At 38.1% G+C, this 19,500-nt stretch overlaps 3 protein-coding genes across 3 annotated transcripts in view; 1 reads left to right on the forward strand and 2 right to left on the reverse strand.

Moving 5' to 3' along the window:
• Window positions 1-19,500, reverse strand: part of Cul5 (cullin 5) — a 192,022-nt gene that overhangs the window by 42,599 nt on the left and 129,923 nt on the right. The window lies entirely within an intron of this gene.
• LOC117986417 (8-oxo-dGDP phosphatase NUDT18) lies at window positions 737-2,642 on the reverse strand. Its single transcript, XM_034973250.2, has one exon. The coding sequence runs from the start codon at window positions 2,414-2,416 to the stop codon at window positions 1,415-1,417; it is 1,002 nt and encodes a 333-aa protein (XP_034829141.1). The 5' UTR covers window positions 2,417-2,642; the 3' UTR covers window positions 737-1,414.
• Window positions 7,546-18,232, forward strand: LOC117986674 (protein TAPT1 homolog). The gene is made up of 10 exons (XM_034973547.2): window positions 7,546-7,806; window positions 7,885-8,149; window positions 8,358-8,671; window positions 9,419-9,516; window positions 10,201-10,439; window positions 13,070-13,258; window positions 14,692-14,841; window positions 15,186-15,297; window positions 15,661-15,804; window positions 16,424-18,232. Exons 1-10 carry the CDS (start codon window positions 7,683-7,685, stop codon window positions 16,574-16,576), a joined length of 1,788 nt encoding a protein of 595 aa, XP_034829438.1. The 5' UTR covers window positions 7,546-7,682; the 3' UTR covers window positions 16,577-18,232.

Here is a 19,500-nt window from a genome sequence, read left to right on the forward strand (position 1 = left end):
TAAGCAACCAACCAACAAATGTTAACGAGTTATGGGGCAACGACGACTGACGTCATCATTGTGGTATGCAGCCTTGGTAGTTTAAAGGTGTGGTAGGTAATTTGCTAAACTAAAAGTGCATTAGCAATAAGCTTGGGCTCGAGATATACATGTACCTATCTACCTCATCAATGCTATGCGCATTTTCCTATTTGTTTTAAAGTTAAATGAGCTAGGTATCTATAATAATCTACGCCAAGATAATGTATGTTTTACTAGATGATGCTCGCGACTTCGTCCGCGTGGATTTAGGTTTTTAAAAAATCCTGTGGGAACTCTTTGATTTTCCGGGATAAAAAGTAACCTATGTCACAGAATAATTAATAGTACCTATGTCCTTCCCCGGGATATAAACTACCTATTTACCAAATTTCATCAAAATCGGTTAAACCGTTGGGCCATAAAAAGCTAGCAGACAGACAGACACACTTTCGCATTTATAATATTAGTATGGATGTTTATTAGCAATACTCAGCAATTCGTGTACCTACTATATTAGTTGGTAAATGGTAGGTAAGTAGGCTTAGTAGTAGCTCGATGAATTTCGTTTGCAGAAAAGATACGCGTTTCGCTGCTCGGCTGTCGCAATGTACAAGACTTAGTATTCATTTGTCGTATTAAAATCGAGTAAAATATCTAAGTATAATATGTATAGGCTAGTGGGGCAAAATAGTGTGGTAATAAAAGCAAAAACATATTAGCTGTTTAGGTAATTATGTTACCTAATTTATTACATTAAATCCCATGATTATAATTATGAAGATAAAAAAATAACTCGTGTATAAATCTAATAAAAAAATTAATAATATTATATTTTAAACTAGCCCAACTAAAGAAAGTTAAACAAATTGTGACATTGATTTGATCAAATAATATTTCTATGGATTTGGTATTAAATATTAATAAAAAGTTTATAGTTTGTATTGGAATTTTGTGCTTTTAGTATAGGTATTATGTAAAATTACTTTTATTCCAACAAAACACAAAGCTACCAACTTGAAATTCTAAGGACTACTTACTTTTATAACATCATAAGATCTTTAACAGCATTACCCACTATAACATAAAATATAACATTTGGCAAGCCAATTAAATAGGTACCTAATAGTCAGATCTTTCAGTTATAAGTATTCACCTTCACCAGACATACACATTATAAAATGTATATGTCAATTATTATTTATTATGACAGGAATGTTAATTTATTCATTCTATAAAATAAGAATAACAACATTATTATAAAGACTACATGATTATGGACGGTTATTGCCTTATCACAATTAATGAGTTTTAAATCTAATGTTAAATTAAGTTAGTACTAGATGAGTAGAAATATTTTGTAGAACACTACAATAAAATTGTGAGCTATAACTTGTTAGCGCACAACATGTAACTCCACTGTTGAATTTTTTGATGAAACAAGTGGAACCAGTTGTTTTTCCACATCCTGTGACAATTCATGCCACGCACATTTACCTATCAAAGGTACTTCTTCCATTGGTGGTCTAAACACAACGAGTAAAGTTAAACAGCATCCATCTGCGGACGGATCTGCCTCTACGTTGAGCAGTCCCAAGGGCCTGTGTTGGGCGACGTCAGCTCCAAACATTTCCACCATAAATCTTCTCAATGTTGAATGCACACTCTTTGCAGGATTAATTTCACATGTTGGAAAATGTAATGTTGTTTTTTCACTCAGCAGGACATGCAATCTATTTGTACTTCTTTTTTTGATTAAAATGATTAATCTCATCAGATCTTTTACATGTGCTATAGGTGCTGGTAGAATGTTGCTGTGCCATGTTTCTCCTGGTCGGCTTTGCTTGTACTGTTTTGCTTTTTCTATGAGGTGCAAGATATCATTCGATCTCAATGTTATTTCTTGTAAGTTTTGTATCCATTTAGCTTGTAGAGATTCTTTGTCAGCTCTAGCAGGAGTTTTCAGCTCACCACCAGTAACAGCTCCTGTTAAGACAAATCGGAACCAGGTTCCTCCTGCTGTTTCAACAACTAACAAAGTGTCAGGCTTACAGTGCAGACCTGTTTCCTCAAGTACTTCCCTTGTAGCTGCTTCCACTATGGTTTCACCTTTTTCCATTCGCCCTGCTGGAAGATACCACTTACCAGCGCAACTCTCTTTTGCTTCTTGCATCATTAGTAACTCATTTCTTTCGTTTAAAATAACACATGCAACGACATAAGTTACGTTGGCACCGAGTACCGGTTTGAAATTAGATGGCGTCGTAGGAGTTATTCCTTGAGATTCGGTAACAGAGTTTTGATCTGCTATAGTGAAGTCACAGAAGTCATTCTCTTCCCCATCGAGTCCTGAGCCAACCAAAAGTTTTGTAATATTTAAGTCGACTTGGCGCGACATAGTTACCCACTTACAGTTATTTCTTCTAATGGAAATCGTACTCTTACAGAAATTGATATGATTTAACCATGATATGAAAGTAACAATAAGACAATTTATTATTATAACATTTAGATTTTTTATGTTGTTTGTGGAATTAAAACATTTTAATTCACTACCTATGTTGTAATCACTAGAATCACTTATTTTATAGTAAATAGTAATTTAGTAAATAATAAATATGTCAAACCACAGACAAACACTCCATAAACACCATAGAGTAAAGTAATACACTGGAAATAGAGAGCCTTCTCATAAGTTTTTAATGTCACCCAAATTCCTAATGCAAACCTAGCACCATCTATTAGTCGGTCACCTACAACTGTAACTGTATACATACCTATAGGTACCTACATACATATATACCTACTATACCTATAAATAAATAGGTGGTACCTACTACGTGCATTATATAGGTAAACCAAAACCACAATAGACCTTTTACTTTATAGTGTTTTATTGAGTTTCAAAACTATGATTTTACAATAATACTCAATTTATTAGTGACTTGAAAACAACAAAACACTGAAAAGTCAAAGTTCCATGTGGTTTTGGTTTATCTATTCAATGCACGCAGTGTAACAGGACCACCTTTTTATTGGCACCTTAGTTATAGGTTCATTGGAATAACAACACTGATTGTGATTTACTTTTTTATTTTTATTATGTCTCACAGATCACTAAATGTTAATTTCATGAGAAGACGAAGATGAAACCACTCCACACAACGTACTAGTAACGGAATTTACCTTTCGCCAAAACAGAAAACACAAAACACCATGCCGATTCAAAACACAAATGGCCGCCATTTGCAATCTCTGACCAAAGAGTAAAGTAAATCAAGCAATAATTTAGTTCAGGTGACCAACCAATAGATGTCGCTAATAAAAACTACATAGGTGATAATAAGCGACTTTCCGGCCCCAGATAAACACTCAAACACGACTATGGACTTCATAGTCCGAGAGTGTGTAATAAAGTAATAAATGACTTTCACGCGCCATTTTAACTCTATGAGTCAACTGTCATGTCAAAAGTAGGTTAAGTTAAGTAAGTACGATTATGATTACACTAGCGGCACGCTATGATGGCCGGTTTGACACATTACAATAGTGATGTGGAATGTCAATTTATTCTCGAACAAAAAACAATTAAGTTTTGTTTTTGTACCTGATTAAATAGGTTTAATAAAACAAAAATGTATATGTTTATTTAATTTATTTGAACGAACTGAATATTTGAACGAAAATGAATATACATACTTTATATGCACACAAGAAACATATGAATACAAAAGATACCGAAAAAGGTGCCACAAAAGGCCATAATTAATCAGATTCGTCCATACTACTATTTCACTGTCGTCACTGCTATCATCACATACATTAATAATTATATGTTCGTTTTCTATAATATTATCTATTTTCACATCTCTTTCATAATCTTCCCTTATTAATTTAACAGTTCTATTCACAACCTTTTCCCAGTCTCCTTTAGTCACATGTTCACAAGCTTCTTCTAATAATTTTAGCATTTTTTTTGTGGTAAATGGGGGTTCTGTATTGTGTCTTGCAGCATATCCCTTAATTTGAGCCCACACCAACTCAATCGCATTATACTCACAATGGTAAGGCGGTAACCGTATAACTCTGTGCCCATGTTCTAATGCTATTTCGTCAATGACGTATCGGATCTTGGTTGGTTTGTTTTCTTTTAAAAGACGTACTAATTCCGCTTTTAACATATTCATGTTTGCATCTACGCCATTTTTACGAAGCCATGCGACGATATCAGCTTTCTTTTGGGATTGGGCAGGTGGCTTGTCAATTTGCATCGAGTGGTATGGGGCGTTGTCCATAATTATAATAGATGGTTCAGGGAGGCTACACAACATTGAGGTAAACCATTCAGTAAACTTTTCTCCATTCATGTCTTCATGATAGTCTCCAGTGGTTTTTGACGCAAAAGCCATGAGAGAACCTTCGACAAACCCGTTGATGGTTCCGGCGTGACAAATTATAAGTCGCGATCCTTTTCCTACAGGAACTTTGGAAGTAGATGCTGCTGTGTCATCGTTCCAAGAACGGCCTACAGTATGGTTAGCATTAAGCCATGTTTCATCCAAGAACACAACATTTTGCCAATTTTTGATTTCTTTCACTTGCCGTAAAAAAGTATACCTTGCCATCGCTATATCAAATCTTTCCATCAATATTTTGCGTTTGTTACATTTTTTGTATCGAAATCCAATGGTCTTCAAAATCTTCGTTAAAGAACTTTCCCCACCGAAGAATAATCCAGCTTCCTTCAGTGAATGCACCAACTTTTTTCTTGTTGGATACTCCTTCTGTAAATAGTAGCCGTAAACATGTCTTCGGATAGCATCGGCATCAAAGCTATCGATGCCTACGACTGGTTTTGCTCGTTTTCTCTTTTTTGGTGTGTGAAGTTTATTTTCTTCTGTGCCAGTCTCGCCATATTTTTTTTTAGTTATCCGTCTAACAGTTCGTTGTCCAATATTAAGCGCATCAGCTACGCGTTCAACCACTGACGTTATAGGTAAAATTGGCCCTCCATTTTGAGCTTCACGATCGAAATAGTTACGAAGGCGTATTAGGAACTCACGTGTCTGACTATTTAGAACAGTTCTCTGCGTACGTTCGGTCATATCGACGAAATCCACAACAAAGGGCTTGAACAGAGTCCAAATTAACGAGCAAGGGTCAACAGTAATGCAGTATCAATATTTGAAATCCAAAGCCAGGTCAAAACTATATCACAATCGCATTGCACTGACAGTTTATACTTTTCGAAGCAACGTCAATTCGAAACTGCTTTGTTTTGCATTGAGCATTGACGCGAGTTTGCCGGAGGTAGTAGTTGTGCTAGCCAGCGATCCTATGTGACGATCGTATTAGATTCCATTTTTAAAAATTTATTGATATTTTTTTGCGATTTCAGAGGTTTGTCCACATAGTGAAAATTGTTCATATTCACAAGTACATTCACCCCTTAAATGGTGCAAACTGATTTTTCTACACTTGTATACATTTAAGAAATCAATTTAATAAATAAATTTTGAGTCCTAAACCTAAAACTACATTCGATAAAATTTATGAATCTCTGCACATCACTATCGTCAATAAAGTAATACAATTATTTCCTTCAAAGTCGTTATCAATTAATACGGAACTTCATGAGCGGACAAACGTCAAACCGGCCATCATAGCGTGCCGCTAGTTTAAAAACTATGAACTAAAATCGGACTTTTGATATGAAATTAATTGGACACAACTCGGACACAAAAAGTTAAAATGGCGCGTGAGGAGTTAAATTTTACGTGTTACCTATATGCCGCTAAAAACCGCTACCGGCAATTTAGTATAACGCTAACTAGAAGAACCGCTGTTGGCAAAATAATATAATATTATGACCTCGAGTCAGGCGCAAACCAAACAAATCGGCCTGGCCGATTCAGAACACTTCGATAACATAATTATCGATCGATTCGGTAAGTTGTCGTACGATAAGATGTATTTTCTATTCAGAATAACGGTATCGATAGTAAAATTGTCGAAACCGAAACCGAATCGAACATACGTAGATATCGTACGATTACGACTATCAAACGCTATTCACAACAACTTAATCGAATAAAATTATCCGAACGTCCGATAATTTTGGATGATTACCTACTTATCGAAAGCTACAGGGCATCGGATATCCTGTTGTTCACCTACGTACCGCGTTAGATACTGTTATTTCGTAAAAAAATGTTCGGGGCCACAATTTTAAGGAGTCTAAGAAGATGAAATGAAGACTATACAAGTCTTCTGAGACTTTAATAATTAAGCAAAAATAAAAAAATCGGTCAAGTGCTCGTGAGACTCGCACACGAAGGGTTCCGTGGAATGGTACGGAACTTCCGTCCCATCGTACAAGAGTTTTTATTTATTTTTAACTAGATGATACCCGCGACTTCGTACGCGTGGATTTACTCTTTAACTCTTTAATTTTCCGGGATCAAAAGTAGACTATGTCCTTCCCCGGGATGCAAGCTATCCCTATACCAAATTTCATCAAAATCGGTCAAACGCATGGGCCGTGAAAAGCTAGCAGACAGACAAACAGACAGACGGACAGACAGACAGACAGACAGACACACACACTTTCGCATTTATAATATTAGTACCTATGGATTTTCATAGCGACCATTTTGAAATTTTTATTATTTGTTGTGTAGTGGCAATAGAAATACACATCCATGAAAAATTCAACTCTCTACATATTATAGTTCACGAGATACAGACCGCTGACAGATAGACGGACGGACGGACGGACTATGGAGTAATAAAATCCCGTTGGCACCCTTCGGGTACCTACGGAACTCTATAAACCACCCGAAAAAATTTACAATTCAAACTGAAATTGATTGACAGATGTTTGACATCTGTGTGGTATTTACGGGGATAGCTTTAATAAAAGCTTAAACTTTAGTAGTAGGTAAATATATTTCGATTCTTCTTTTGAAATCAATAATTTATTAGGTTATCATTTTAAATAATGACTTTAGTTACCTTCAAGATGATTAAAAGTAATTTATTTATGCTTTACATGAATTTAAAAACAAGTAAAATTTTGGTAAAATAGCATACTTTGTAAATGCTCATGTAATCGCAATGTATTTTATCGATAACGGTACCGTAATCGACATCGAATCGTATCCTTCTATCGAACGTTCTGAATTGCACGACAAAAAAAATTCGATACGAGATCGATACCAAATCGTATCGACACGGTATGTTATCGAAGGGTTCTGAATCGGCCCGCGGGGTTAGCGCTTGACTCGAGTTGATTGAACCGAACTCGTAGGTAGGAACTTGAGTTTGGTTTGAAAAAGTTAGAATCCAGACCCGTAAACCCGGTAAAAAAATTAAACTTGTCCCTTAAAAATAGTTAGAATCCAGAGCCGGAAAACTAATTGGAAAAAACTATCTGAAAAAGGCTAGAATCCGGAGTCGTAAAGTCAGTTGAAAAAAACTTTTTATTAGACAGTTGACATCTCTATGGTAATTATTGTTGCCACAGACAATTTTTTTTGGAAGTGAAGTCAAACAACAAAAATAAATATTTTCGGTTTTTTACTAAAAACTAGTCTTCTGTTATATGATATAACCAAACAGAAATCTGGAAATGTTACCTATTTCTTAGATTAACAAAGTCTATCATGACGTTAAAAAATGAAGATTTGCAAGAGCATACTAAGAGGTTACGATTTAAGAGTTTGACTAACGTCCAACACTGCTCCGGCGATATCATTGATAAAAGTAGTAGAGAAACCCGTAACAAAGGTATTTTGTAAAAATTAATGTTCTCTTTGTTGACCTAAGTATGGTAGTTTAATAAGATTTTATTTTATTCCTTTATAGATGGAGCTAAATCAGCCTCTCTATTTGCATTTCTTCATGTCGAACTTACGCGAGGCTATCTGCTGGAACACGATGAGGAGAGATTTTCAGCAAGAAGGGAGAAAGTTTATTCCTTTTTCAAAATTCCTCAAGAACTTGAAAAGTTTATGGTTTACGGCTTCTTTCAGTGTGCTGATTCAATGCTATTTGTTTATACATTTCTACCATTAAGATTTATTATGGCCTTCTGGTCTTTCTTTGATAGATTATTTAGACAATGTTTTGGGTAAGTTTTAGTTATCTACATTTGGTTATACAATGAATTAAGCAGAGTGCATACCAAAACTATCATGTTGTGTGCATGTCTAACTGAGTGTGTACTGTCGAATATCATAAATAAGAATTAGTGCAGATTAGACATCAGTTTTAATGTTGGGTTTTAAGGTGGCTGTAAGAGTAAATTAAAACAATTCAACTATTTTCTTATATTGCAGGTTCAACGCACGTCCAAAAAAAAGTATACTCAAGCCAGCTGAAACATGTGACGTACTTAAAGGATTTATTTTATTAATATGTAGTATTCTAATGTGCTATATTGACACTAACATGATGTACCATTTAGTGAAGAGTCAGAGTGTGATGAAATTATATATTTTCTATAATATGCTGGAGGTTGGGGACAGATTGTTTTCTGCTTTCGGCCAAGATACAATAGATGCACTGTTCTGGACAGCTACAGAGCCTCGTGACAGAAAGAGGGAACACCTTGGTTTACTTCCACATTTAATATTTGCTATGGTTTATGTCTGTATCCTTTTTACATTGACTATAGTGGCCGGCAAACAACTTGGGCCTGCAGCAGCGTACTGGGAGAAAGGTGGCAAATCCGGGAAGCGAAAGTGGACGTATCAACCAATCGCGTGCACCCGCCATTCGCCAGCCAATCGTGTCACAACTCAAGTTGTTTGCCGGGCACTGTACTAACTTTTACCTGTAACTTTGGACTATCCAACCAATAATTCATTAATGTAGGCAAAGTCACATCAGATTTAAGTTTTCAAACTACTGTCCTGGAATAAAAAGCAACCCTTAGGAGGTCTTTGTCGCGAGGCACTCTGGAGGAATTTTTTATCATGCAAATTGAATTAATTATTGTGGACTCTGCAGTTAAAGCCTATTTTCATATTTATTTATGCTTCTAGGATGTGAGCAATTTTCCTGCAAAATTGTATTGAAATAGAGTATTTAAGAAATAAGTATGTAAGAACTAAGAAGTAACAAGCAGATATAAGTTTTGGCTCTTATAAGCTATATAATATTGTTCTTTTGTGAATTTAATTCCTCTATGTCTTTCTTAATGTGTTGATAATAATAATAATAATTATTTACTTACTTTATATTTTGATAACTCAGTACAGTTCATTTATCTGGAATCCTGACCCCTAAACTAGGAAAACCTGTGTCTTAGGGAATAAAAATCCAATTGAATTGAATTGGGTTATAAAATTTATAAAAGCAAATAATTTTCGTTACATTTCCTTAATGTCATCATCAGTTCTTCACAGCTTATTAATACTGTTCCAAGCTACTACGCTCAATGTAGCTTTTAATTCCAATAATAAAAGTCTTCTTATAATAATGATGTCAAATAATGTGAGTATATAGAATTATGTTAACTACTAGCCTGTGCCTCATGCCTAGTTGTGACTTCATCCCCATGAATTTAGGGTTCTTAAAATCCAGTGGGATCTCTTTAATTTCCTGATATGAAACACATTTTTCTACTAGTCTGTGTGTGGTATGAGTGCGTGTGCGTGCATGCGTGCGTGTGTGCGTGCGTGCGTTCGTGCGTGCGTTCGTGCGTGCGTGCGTGCGTTTGTGCGTGTGTTTGTGCCCCAAATTTCGTCAAAATAGATTAAGGCCAGTTAGGACAATCAACACTCTCACAGCCTTTCATATTTATAACTAGCTGCCCTGGCGAACTTCGTTCCGCCTAACAGTCGATTTAAATTTTTAAAAATTTTCTCTCCGTAAGAACCATCCTCGTACTTCAAGGAATATTATAAAAAAAGAATTAGCGAAATCGGTTCAGCTGTTCTCGAGATTTGCGATGACCAACACATTTTTTTTTTAAATATTTCTTAAATATATTAAAGATTGCAGATATCTTTAATATTTATTAAAGCTATCTGCAATCAGTCATTGGATGGACTTTAATCAGATTTTTATCTCATGGGTGTGAGATATATATTATGTGAGGTATTTTAGTTGTTCAAAAATAAATTTAATAAACTAGACCTGATGATGATTTATTTCAGTTTTTAACATTAATTTCAGTTTGTAGAACTTAAGGGAAGTGTATTCAAAAAATTTGACAAAAACAATCTCTTCCAAGTATCATGCAGTGACGTTAGAGAACGTCTACATCTGTCGGTGCTACTCTTCATAGTGGTACTTCAAACTATGAAAGAGTACATGTGGAAGGAGGAAAGGTTCTGGATCCTGGCACCGGACTGTGTGCTCGTTCTCACGTTTGAGGTTATTATAGACTGGGTGAAGCATGCCTTTATTACAAGGTAAGTAGTAACTATTTTTTTTTTTTTTTTTTTTTAAATTTATAAATAGATCTTTTCAGATTCTATTTAGCGGCGGCTTCTCCCCTGACATAATGTCAGAGACCTTTTTGAATATTTATAGTTTTGTCAAACTTTGTGCGAATTTCGCGACTGTTTGAAGGGAACAGAACAGTTTAATTTGGACCCATGTTAATCGTGGTATTCTATAATACTGGACAACATTGGGTCCTTGTCACCCTGTTCTGTTCCTCTTTATAGCTATTTCTGCTATTTTAGAGCAAAATAGCAGGAATAAGCTTCGACTTGCGTCGCACTCTAGAATGGCGGGGACGGAGTCCCTACACAGTTCCACCCTGATTTGTTGGTGGAGGTCCTCTCGAATTCGGCTGTGCTGTGGACAATCGATGAGCAAATGCAATATTGACTCATCGACCGTTTCGTCACAGACACAGCCAGGACTGTCTTTACACTTAAATCTGTGTAGGTACTCCGAAAACCCGCCATGTCCGCTGAAGATTTGGACCAAAAGGGGTGTGAGCTTAATTTTCTTCAGAGTTTTGTGTGCCTTTTCCACTGAAGGCAGGAAGGTCTTAGTCACGGACGCTGTCACACCCTCCCTGTAACGCTCAGACCATTTCATGACAGTGTCCTCCCTTATGCATCTCTTTATATATGAAATTGGATAACTGTCATAAGCCGGCCTGGTCTTGAGCTTTGTGACAGCCTCCCTGGCCAAGAAGTCAGCCCTTTCATTCCCGGCCACCCCTACATGAGCTCGCACCCAGAAGAGGCTGACCCTCTTATTTTTTGCCCTCAGAAGAGCCAAATTTCTCCTAATGTCAAAAGCCAAGGGGTGGAAGGTTCCAGAGCTCAGTATTTCTAAGGAGGACCTGGAGTCACTGAGGATATTCACCGAGCAGTCCTTGGCTTTTAAAGCCAGTTCTGTTGCTTTAAGGATTGCGTACAGCTCTGCCTGGAACACTGTGCAGTAAGGCTCGAGACGAAACTTCCTACTCAGAGTTTCCTCTCCATCCCTCCAGCACGAGAGAGCTGCACCCACTCCGGCGTCCATTTTACTGCCGTCTGTGAATATCCTCAGACCGGTCATGTCATTGTCTGCGATGGTGGCCTCCTCCTTGTCCTCTAAGCACCGGAACCCCACGACAGCCTCCTCTGCGGGATGCGGGGCGTTCAGGAAACATACTCTCTCTTCGACCTCCCTGCCATGCAGTATGGGCTGTGGTCGGCCCCTTTTGGCCTCGTAAAGCTGAGCCGCCTCTTGTATACGTAAATCAAGTGGTATGAGACCGGCCAGCAGAAGTGCTGCGTTCAGTGACACGGTTCGGTACGATTTACAGATTTTCTGGGCAAAGCCCCGCTGAACCGTGTTTAGCCGCTTTTGTGTCATCAACTTCCGTGTGGCCGGTGCCCATACACTGGACGCGTACATGATAATGGGCTCAATCACGGCCACATAAATAGTTCTGATAGTCTCAGAGTTCAGTCCCCAGTTAATTTTTGCTGCCCTTGCCAATGGCAGTAGTAACTATTAGCCGAAGTTATCATCATCATCATCATCATCATCAACACATTACCGGCCCAGTACTGAGCACAGGTTTCCGAATGAGAAGGGTTTAGGCTATAGTCCGCTATGCTGGCCCAGTAAGGAATGGCAGACTTCACACGCCTTTGAGAACACTTTCAGGCATGCAACAATGTTATGCTTTACAGCACAGTTAAAGCAAGTGATATTTAATTGCTTAAAATACACAACATGAAAAGTTAGAGGTCTGTGGTGTGTACCCGGGATCAAACCCCCGACCTCCCGAAAAGAAAACGGACGTCTTAGCTACGTAGTTGTGTTTATCTTTTTTACTGTACATATCTTTTAAACAATATAGAAGGTTTACATAAGCAGATTTGTGAATTAGGAGAAGGTTGTAAAACTTAGGGTTTTAGCAGGCTTTTAGTGTCGGGAAGTAGTTCATTAGTTGTGGAGCTTTTTAAACTTTTCATTATGCTCCATTATATTATGGTCAGTGACACTAAAGATTCCAAGACTGATTTTCGCCTTTATTTTTCTTACATGCCCTGTACCTTATAACTAACATCTGGTAAAAATAGTTAAAAACCTGAGTTGAAATTTGAATTCTTGGATCTAAATCGGTGATGCCTGTGACTTCGTCCACGTAGATTTAAGTTTTTTGAAAATCTCGTGGGAATACTTTGCTTTTCTGGTTACAAAAAGTAGGGACTATTTCCGTTCCTAAGTTGCAAGCTATCTCTGCAAAATACTCGTCAAAATCAACGGATGGGCCGTGAAAAGGTAGCAGACTGATAAACAGACAGACACACTTTCGCATTTATATAATACTAGCTTATGCCCGCGACTTCGTACGCGTGGACTATTACAAATTTCAAATCCTTAGACATTTTACCCCCTTAGGGCTTGAATTTTCAAAAATCTTTTCTTAGCGGATGTCTACGTTATAAATTATAATAGCTATCTGCATGCCAAATTTCAGCCCAATCCGTCCAGTAGTTTGAGCTGTGCGTTGATAGATCAGTCAGTCAGTCAGTCAGCTTTTCCTTATAAATATCTAGATTAGTAAGTATGCATTTGTTAACAGGTTCAATGAAATACCATACGGCGTGTACAGAGAGTACACAGTGAGCTTGGCGTACGACGTGGCGCAAACTCGGCAGAAGTACGCGTTCAGCGATCACTCGGACCTCGTGGCGCGCCGGATGGGCTTCATACCGCTCCCGCTGGCTGTAGTCATCACGAGGGTGCTGGTTCATGCTGTCAAAGTGGATGGGTAAGTCAATTCATTCTGCCTCATTGACAGAGGTGGATCAAAGGTCGAGAGCGCCATAGGCAAGCACCTCATAGGCGCCCCTCTAGCAGTCATATTGAAAATTTTACTAACTAACTTTGAAATAATGAGGCATAGCTGGTAGTTGCTATTTGCCATAGCAAAATTCTTTTGAATGAGATAAGTAGAGTGAGATGATTTGTTTTATCATAAATCAACAAAATTATAACATTCTTCGCGCGCACCATTTCGTCACCTCGCGCCCCTAGGCGTGTGCCTAGTTTGCCTTAGGGATAATCCGCCTCTGCTCATTGAGCCTCTGGATTCAGGGGGCGTAAGACCGTGGTGTGTGGAAATCCCTACAAGAGACTATGTCCAGCAGTTGACGTCTATCGCTTGATGATGTTGATGATGATAATAAATACTTATTATAGCAGCTGCACTAATAATAATAAAAAAATGTATGGCGACCTTAAACGTGGACAGACTACATTTAACGAGTCACAGGGAGCCGCTGCAACCAGGCGGCGCAAGACCGTGGCGTGTGCAAACTGCAAACCCCTACAACTCAAGAGACCTGCGTCCACGCCCATCTGTGGACATCTATCGGTTGACGATGATGGTGAAAAAATCGCCTATCTTTTAACTTCAACTTGATATTACCTATGAAAGGTATATTATGGAAATAGCTACATTGGCGCCGATTCTGTTGTCTTTCTCTGAACTAAATTTAGAGTATTTACTTTTTAATATTGCTAAAAAAGGACAGAACATGAATTTTACATTTAAAGACACAGAAAGAATTTTAGTGCACGCTACAAATCTAAACAATAGGCTCGCGACTGTGCGCTAAAGTCACGGTATTTAACAGCTAAAAAATTTAAAACTGTCGAACTGTTTCTGTCCTTTTCATATTACATTAGTAAGAAGAGGATGTGAATACTCTAAAATTTGATTGTGCTCGGAATTGTTATGCGAAAAAACTTTTTAAAGTGCTTTTGAATTGTCACTGAATCTAACATTGGTTTAGAAGGTTCGTCCTACCGAGAAGAACCAGCAACACAGTCGGCGGTTGCACTTTTCAAATATTCAGTTTACTGTCCCGTACAGTACGCGGCGGAAAGTAATGTACATCGACCTTTAGAAGGAGATAGCAAATTTGTAGAGCACTGTCTCTGCCGTTGAGATCGCCAAAATGTCATATAGGGCATAAGTGACAGAGACAGCGCTCTACAAAGCCAAAATGTCATTCTAAAGGCCAGTAAGTACATTACTTTCGGCCGCGTACTGTAATCGTTGCAGTGAGCTGCAAGTCAACTCCATGCTCTTTTATCATTTACATAATCATCGACTGTGTAAATTATGGTTTTTTTAGAAGCATCCTTTTAATAAATTGAATTTATGTAATGAGTTTTGTAATTATATTATTTTTGTAGGTTGGTGGCAGTGCTTCTGATACTTATAGCGTATTTATGTCTAATATCAATAAGGGTGCTAGTATCTATCGTGATTCTTGGCAAAGCCTGCGATCTGATCTCGCAACATCAAAATGAAAAATGTGACAGCCACCATGCAACACCCAAAAAGTAATTATAATTTTACAACCTTACTAGATTATGCCAGCGACTGTGGATTTAGGTTGTTTAAAAATCCCGTGGGAACTCTTTAATTTCGGGGATTAAAAGTATCCTATATTCGTCTTCTGAATGCAATCTTTGTGCCAAATATATGCCACCCGTGACTTTATCCACGTGGCTTAAGAATACTGTGGGAACTCTTTGATTTTCCAAGATGAAAAATAGCCTATGCACTTCCCGGGATAAAAGCTACTTCTGTACCAAAATCGGGCGCAAAACGTGTTTTACAAAATTAAAATTGCATTACACACTTATTGCAATTTTTAAATTAATAATTACCTCATTATTTTCAGAGAGCAAAAAGATTGTAAAGATTTATCATCCCCACATAAAATATGCGAAGTTGAACTGATGGAGAAAAAGCCAGCTCAGCTCAAGTTTCTCATCCCGGAAAATGTTGCCATGGTAAGTAAGCATGCCATCAAATAATAACCCTTCCTTTTGGCTCGATCGATTTAACTAAAAAAGTATGTCAAATTACGTCAAATCCTTAGGACGTCAGTCGTCACATCTATGTATTTCATACAAGCTCCCATACTAAGCGAGCGTTTTGACATTCAATAAAAGATGCGTAGGCACCATCCCTATTGCGAACTCGTGTTATAGGTTGTGAGGTATATATCAAACAGTTCTTTTGAAGTGAGCCCCTCCTCCCCCCAAATTGTAATCGGCACAATAGCAAATAAATTGTAAATTACACTTTTAGCTATTCTAAAGTTAGTAATTTAGCACATTGCATGAAATTAAAATATTCTGTCGGTATTTCAGAGTGAACCATTGGTTGATGCATCGGTCGGCGCTGCGGCTATTTTCTCTAATAGCGCCATCGACCTGAACGGCGTCTGCTATCTCAACGACAAGATGAACGCGCAAGTTAAACAGGAGCCCGCCGATTATATCGAACCTGATTCGGTAAGTTGCGGATATCTTCTCAACAGCGCCATCGACCTGATCGGCAACTGCTATCTTAACGACAAAATAAACGCGCAAGTTAAATAGGAGCCCGCCGATTAAATCGAATCTTACTCGGTAAGTTGTGGCTATCTTCCCAACAGCGCTATCGCCTGAACGGCATCTGCTATCTCAACGACAAGATGAACGCGCTAGTCAAACAGGAGCCCGCCGATTATATCGAACCTGATTCGGTAAGTTGCGGCTATCTTCCCAACAGCGCCATCGACCTGATCGGCGTCTGCTATCTTAACGACAAAATGAACGCGCAAGTTAAATAGGAGCCTGCCGATTAAATCTAATCTTACTCGGTAAGTTGTGGCTAACTTCCCAACAGCGCCATCGCCTGAACGGCATCTGCTATCTCAACGACAAAATATGAACGCGCAAGTTAAACAGAAGCCCGCCGATTAAATTGAATCTTACTCGGTAAGTTGCGGCTATCTTCCCAACAGCGTCTGCTATCTCGACGACAAGATGAACGCGCAAGTTATATCGAACCTGACTCAAAAATAAATTCTTTGAGTTTTCTTTTGCCTGTCTGATTGTCTGGTATTAACAAAGAACATTGTCCGATCAGGACGTCAGTCGCAGCGCACCTGATATAAAAGCAGCTGCGTCGGCCACCGAAGAGTCAGTGGAGCGGCCACACTCACCTGACGCGGACGGCCTCAAGCGCCGCGCCGAGTCCGAGCCCAACCTCGCCAAGAATGACGAACAAGAGACCACGTAATGTGTAATAAGGAATGAGATCCCATGAAAGAGAAACGGCGTTGCGAATGTGCCTAGAACTTGAACGGAGAAATTATATTCCAGTGTTAATCGATGATTAAAAAGTCCATAGATAAAAAATAATAATCTCTTATGTGTTAAGGATAAAACTGACAGATAATCTTGAAACTCTAACAGAAACAATAAATAATCAAAATTTACATGCAAATGAATTCATATACAAAATCAATGCTGACACCGTTACAATTTCTCAAAAGATTTTTCTGGGGCAGTTAAGAGACACGTCGTCGTTGTCAACCGATAAACTTACTGCTTGACATATTTCTCTCATAAGAACTTCATTACATGTATCGGTTCGTTGAACTATGTGCCCTGCCATTGCCACTTCAATATCTGAACTCGTTAAGCTATTGTCATGTGCTCTGGTTCTACAGATCTCCTCATTTCTGATTCGATTATTGATCCGTAGAGATAATCCGAGCATTGCTCTCCTCATTGCTCGCAAAGTAACTGAGCTTTCTTAGTTTCTTACGAGGCTCACAGCTCTATTGATCATGTATGAAATTTAATTCACGAATGTAGAATGTGTTTTCTTAATAGTGCTCGACCTGAAGTTTGGCTCAATAGCTCAAGTTTAAACTTTTAAATCTAAAGGTAGGTAAAGCTCTATCCTCTAGGTATCAAAGATCAGCTGGTCGATACCGGAAAAGCTGCATCAATCATTATTACACTCTCAATGTTGGGATTGGCTGAATTTATGGTATTTTTGTTGCAACAATACATTGCAGCCAATAGTGAGAGAGTGTTGGTCAATGAGAGAAATGCGATCGTCACACTGTAGCTGTCAACCTGCCGTGGTAGGGGAGGCGCCACCTATTAAACTATCTAAGGTGGCGTCTAGACTGATAAGTGTAAGAGTTGATATTATAAGTACGACTAATAATTCCATTACCTTGTGTTCTTTGTTTAGGAATTGTTAGAACAAGTGTTGTGTAAACAATGTGGCTAATTCTATTGTTCACAATCTCTAGGCTAAACTAAATTGAAAGACCTAAGTCTATAGCTATCCTTTTCGGCAGGAATCGTTATTATGAAAGGGGTAGCAATTTATTTAGACCTGTCGTTTGAGTTTAGGATTGTGACCAACATTATTAGCCACAGTATTGCTCCTTAACCTAATATTTATAGTGATATCAAATGTTTATTACAGAATATTAAATGTTATTTTCTATGATTATATTATAAATTATTTATTTATACGCTTTCTATTTTTTGTTTTATTAATGACTATATGATGATGCCCGCGACTTCGTCCGCGTGGATTTAGGTTTTAAAAAATCCCATGGGAACTCTTTTATTTTCCGGGATAAAAAGTAAAAGCCTATCTCCTTCCCCGGGATGCAAGCTATCTCTGTACCAAATTTCGTCAAAATTGGCTGAACGGCTGGGCCGTGAAAGGCTAGCAGACAGACAGACAGACACACTTTCGCATTTATAATACTAGTATACATAGTATGGATTAAGTAAATAACGAATGAAACTGGTAAACAATACGATAGGATACTATAAAAAGAAATATTGGCATAAAATTACCTTGTTTCACTTTTGATGATTTTTTAATGTGAAATGTTCCTATGGAAATAAAAATTATTGTGTATTTATGTGTTTTAATTTTCAAAGCTACTTAGTTAAAAGTTCTTCGTATCTTGTCGTTTACGGTGAATATGGAGAAGAGACAATTAAATTTTGTAATACAACCAGCTTAGGATGGAATTTGCCGGGAGGATCCTGCACCAGTAATTGAGTATCCTCAGGATTACTTCTGAATACCTTCAATATTATTAGAATTTACAGCATAACAATATTAAGCAGTAATCCAGCACAGTGAGTACTAAGGTATTATAAAGTAGGATTATGCTATGTGGTTTTTAAACAATTTCATGGTTCTTGCTATGAAGCTCAGATTTTTATGTGCCTTATTATATTTTATTTTACTATTATTACATAGTCGTTATTGCAGAGAATCTGGAAGACCAATAAAATGCTCAATGACCTTAGCAGAGCTTCTCAGCAGGTGGGCCAAAAAATGAACATGAGTAAGACGAAAATCAGTAATTAATTGTTGGGAGCTCTGCACTCGGAATTGTAGACGAGTATTTATACCTCGGACACATGAGTAGTTGTAGGAGTAGTAGGAGTAAGAGGGTAGGTCCAATTTCGAGAAAGAGGTCAGCTGCCGAATCCAACTCGGCTGGGCAGCATTCAGGAAGCTTCGAGGTGTCTTCTTGTCCAAAATTCGTTAGTGCTTGAAGAACAAAGTCTTCGAACAGTGCGTGTTGCCATCACTATGACAGATGGATCCGAGACATGGTCAGCGGGCGATGGAGAGAGATATGCTTGGAGTTTCTCTATGTGATCAAATAAGAAATGAGGAGATCCGTAGGAGAACTAGAGTAACTGACATAGCTCAACTGGTTGCGAAGCTGAAGTGGCAATGGGCAGGGCACATAGTTTGAAAAACCGATAGGAATGGCGTCCTGGCACCGAAAGACGCAGAGTTGGAAGAGCCCCACTAGGACGACATCGGACGAGTCGCAGGGAGCCGCTGGATTCAGGCAGCGAGACCTTGGCGTGTGGAAGTCCCTATAAGAGACCTATGTTCAGCAGTTGTTAGAGCGATTTTTTTTTATTAAATACTGATTTGAGATTTCTTGTACGATGGTACGGAACCCTTCGTGTGCAAGTCTGATTCGCACTTGACCGGTTTTTTTAACTATCTGCCTTGCCCTTTGCCACTTCAGATCTTACTTATCTAAATGATAAAAGAGCGTAGATTTGACCAGCAGCTCGTTCCAGCAACGCACAAGACTGCAAATACTTTTTTATACATGGCATAATCTTGTACCTATATCAAATATTTGAAAA

Source organism: Maniola hyperantus, chromosome 11, assembly GCF_902806685.2.
Source record: "Maniola hyperantus chromosome 11, iAphHyp1.2, whole genome shotgun sequence".
Classification (NCBI taxonomy): Eukaryota; Metazoa; Arthropoda; class Insecta; order Lepidoptera; family Nymphalidae; genus Maniola; species Maniola hyperantus.